Source organism: Galeopterus variegatus, unplaced genomic scaffold (genome assembly GCF_000696425.1).
Source record: "Galeopterus variegatus unplaced genomic scaffold, G_variegatus-3.0.2 Scaffold8509, whole genome shotgun sequence".
NCBI lineage: Eukaryota > Metazoa > Chordata > Mammalia > Dermoptera > Cynocephalidae > Galeopterus > Galeopterus variegatus.
The window spans coordinates 62,321-64,542 of record NW_007734620.1 but is presented as its reverse complement, the minus strand read 5'-3'; the positions used below and the strand labels follow the sequence as shown (position 1 = coordinate 64,542).

At 42.6% G+C, this 2,222-nt stretch overlaps 1 protein-coding gene across 1 annotated transcript in view; it reads right to left on the bottom strand.

Annotated features, from left to right (window-relative positions):
* LOC103608513 (coiled-coil domain-containing protein 60-like) overlaps positions 1-2,222 on the bottom strand; it is a gene marked incomplete at its 3' end in the record, with an annotated part of 41,720 nt that overhangs the window by 25,262 nt on the left and 14,236 nt on the right. Inside the window, exon 4 of the mRNA XM_008592941.1 lies at positions 1,437-1,544. Coding sequence (XP_008591163.1) covers positions 1,437-1,544 — 108 coding nt within the window. The remainder of the gene's footprint in view (positions 1-1,436; positions 1,545-2,222) is intronic.

Sequence of the window (2,222 nt, the reverse complement as noted above, 5' to 3'; positions counted from 1 at the left end):
TTCCATAAGAATAAGTTGTATTCACTTATTACTTAAGCAGTTTTGTTTTAAAGAAAAATAAATAATGCATGAGAAATGTTTTAAAGCTACTGTTTTCAAACAAATTCTGGGAGCCACAAAGATGTTTGGAAATAAGTGGGGTGCCACGGTGGAGATGGGAGCAAGTTGGAGAGGCCCCAGTTCTCCCAGGCCCCCAAACCTCTAGCTTCATGTAGAATTTCCATGTAGAAATATCACTTTTAAATTATTAGGGTTTCCATTAAAAAAATAAATTTCTGCTGCTTAGAAAAATAAAGTTTGTAGATCACTTTATCAAAGGACACTACGGTTTTAAATTTATTCCTACCAAGAACAGTGAATCAATTAGAGTTAGTAATCTATCAATAGATGCATGATTTTTATTTCTGGTTGCATTTGAGGTTAGTTTCTCTGGGCCCTGGTGCAAGAGATGGATGGGAGAGGGAGGATTCGGGGAATGGGTGGTAAATGTCCTCAGGAGGAAGGAATTGGTTAAGACTCAGGATTTTGGAAGAGGTAGGAGACTGAATTCACTTGGGAGGCAGGGCTGTGAGGGGTGCCAATATCAGTGTATTGGGGGTAGGGATGGGGAGTGATAGCATTGGGGATGGGGAACTATTTTATTTAACTTGACCTGTCATTTTTCACAGTGCAAATCTAAATCTTAAGTCAAGGTTCTTTATCTCTTTTTTGGTCCCATTTCTGCAGACCACCTGACTCTTCTTAAAGAACTGATGTCTTTACATGCTTGTCTGTTCCTTGTTCTGCATTCTGCGCACAATGCAGGTCCTGCACCAGTGACCTCACAGCTTTTGCGTGAACCCTCCCCTCTGGTGGGGACACACGTCACACTTTTCTGGGCCTAGACATCATATTCTGGGGCTTCTGACTGAACAAACTCAGCTGCTCTAGAAACCTGAATACCAAGTACTCCTTTGGGTCCAAGTGGAGAAGCAGCCACCAATGTATATTTAAAAACAACACAACAAAACAAAACCTTGGGAGAAAGGAGAAAAACAAGAACAAAGAGAAAGGGAAGAATAAAGGGAGAGGGAAGAAGATAAAGAAGAAGAATTAGCAAAGAATAGCGCTGGGGAGACACTCCGAGAGGAACTTTGGAGAGAAGTCTAGCTGTGGATCCAGTGGTGTGCTTTCACAGCTTGCCGATTTCTGTGATGTAAACACTCACAATGCGACTGATTAATTTCAGGCTACCAATGTGGTGCCACTGAATGTGGAGTTGGGAAGCAACGTGGGAGGAAATGCACACAGTCAGCTCTCATGAGGTTATATGAGCAATCCGCCTAAAGCAACCCACCCACCAAGAACAGCAAAAAGAGGGGAAGAACGTACAGGGGTCTCTTCCCCACTGCCCAGTCTATTGCTAGTTTATGGCAAGTGGAAAGGCAGAAGCGTACTTTGGATTCCAGCAGGTGATCACAGGCTTCATGGTGTGGTGGGTGTGGTCGATAGTCAGGGCTTCCAGAAGCCAGTGGAGGGCACAGAGCTGGCGGAAGAGGGGCTCGCTGCAAAGACAGAGAGGGGACACAGTGGGATCCTGTTAGAACAACTTTCTTCACAATAACCACCACAGGTGTAGTCGTGTGCTTGGCTCCCATAGAGAGCTGGCACCACACTCCAGGCATGTACGAGTACTTTGCATACATCATCTCATGAGACCATCACAATGGGTCCAGGAGGTCTTCATTAATCCCATTTTACAGATGAGGAATCTAAGGCTTGGGGTAGTCAAGGAAGTTGAGCCAGGTCACTGGCCACCGGGTGGCAGAGCCATGATTTGAAATGAGATAATGCTATGCCAGTTACTTGGAGTTTGTGTGTGTAGAGGGAAGAGAGAATGGAGGGGTCCCCCAGCAGGAAATCTTGATCCCAGGCTAACGAGAGGAATAAAGGAAATTAATATCCTACGGGTGTCCAATTGTTAATATGATAAAAGTATAATAAATAAATTAAGAGTGTGCAAAAAGTCTGGAAACACAGGGAAATTAGTGTACTCATTGTACTTTTTTTTTTTCCAGATTAACAATTGGATCCGTTTCTTTAAATTTAGTAAGTCCTTTACCTGAAAATGTAGCTGGAAGTTGAAGAAAAAAGCATTGAGCATATTATTTGGAAATGTAATTAAAACACTATTTAAAAATATGTCTAATTTACATTTCCTGATTTTTTGGACACTTTGTATT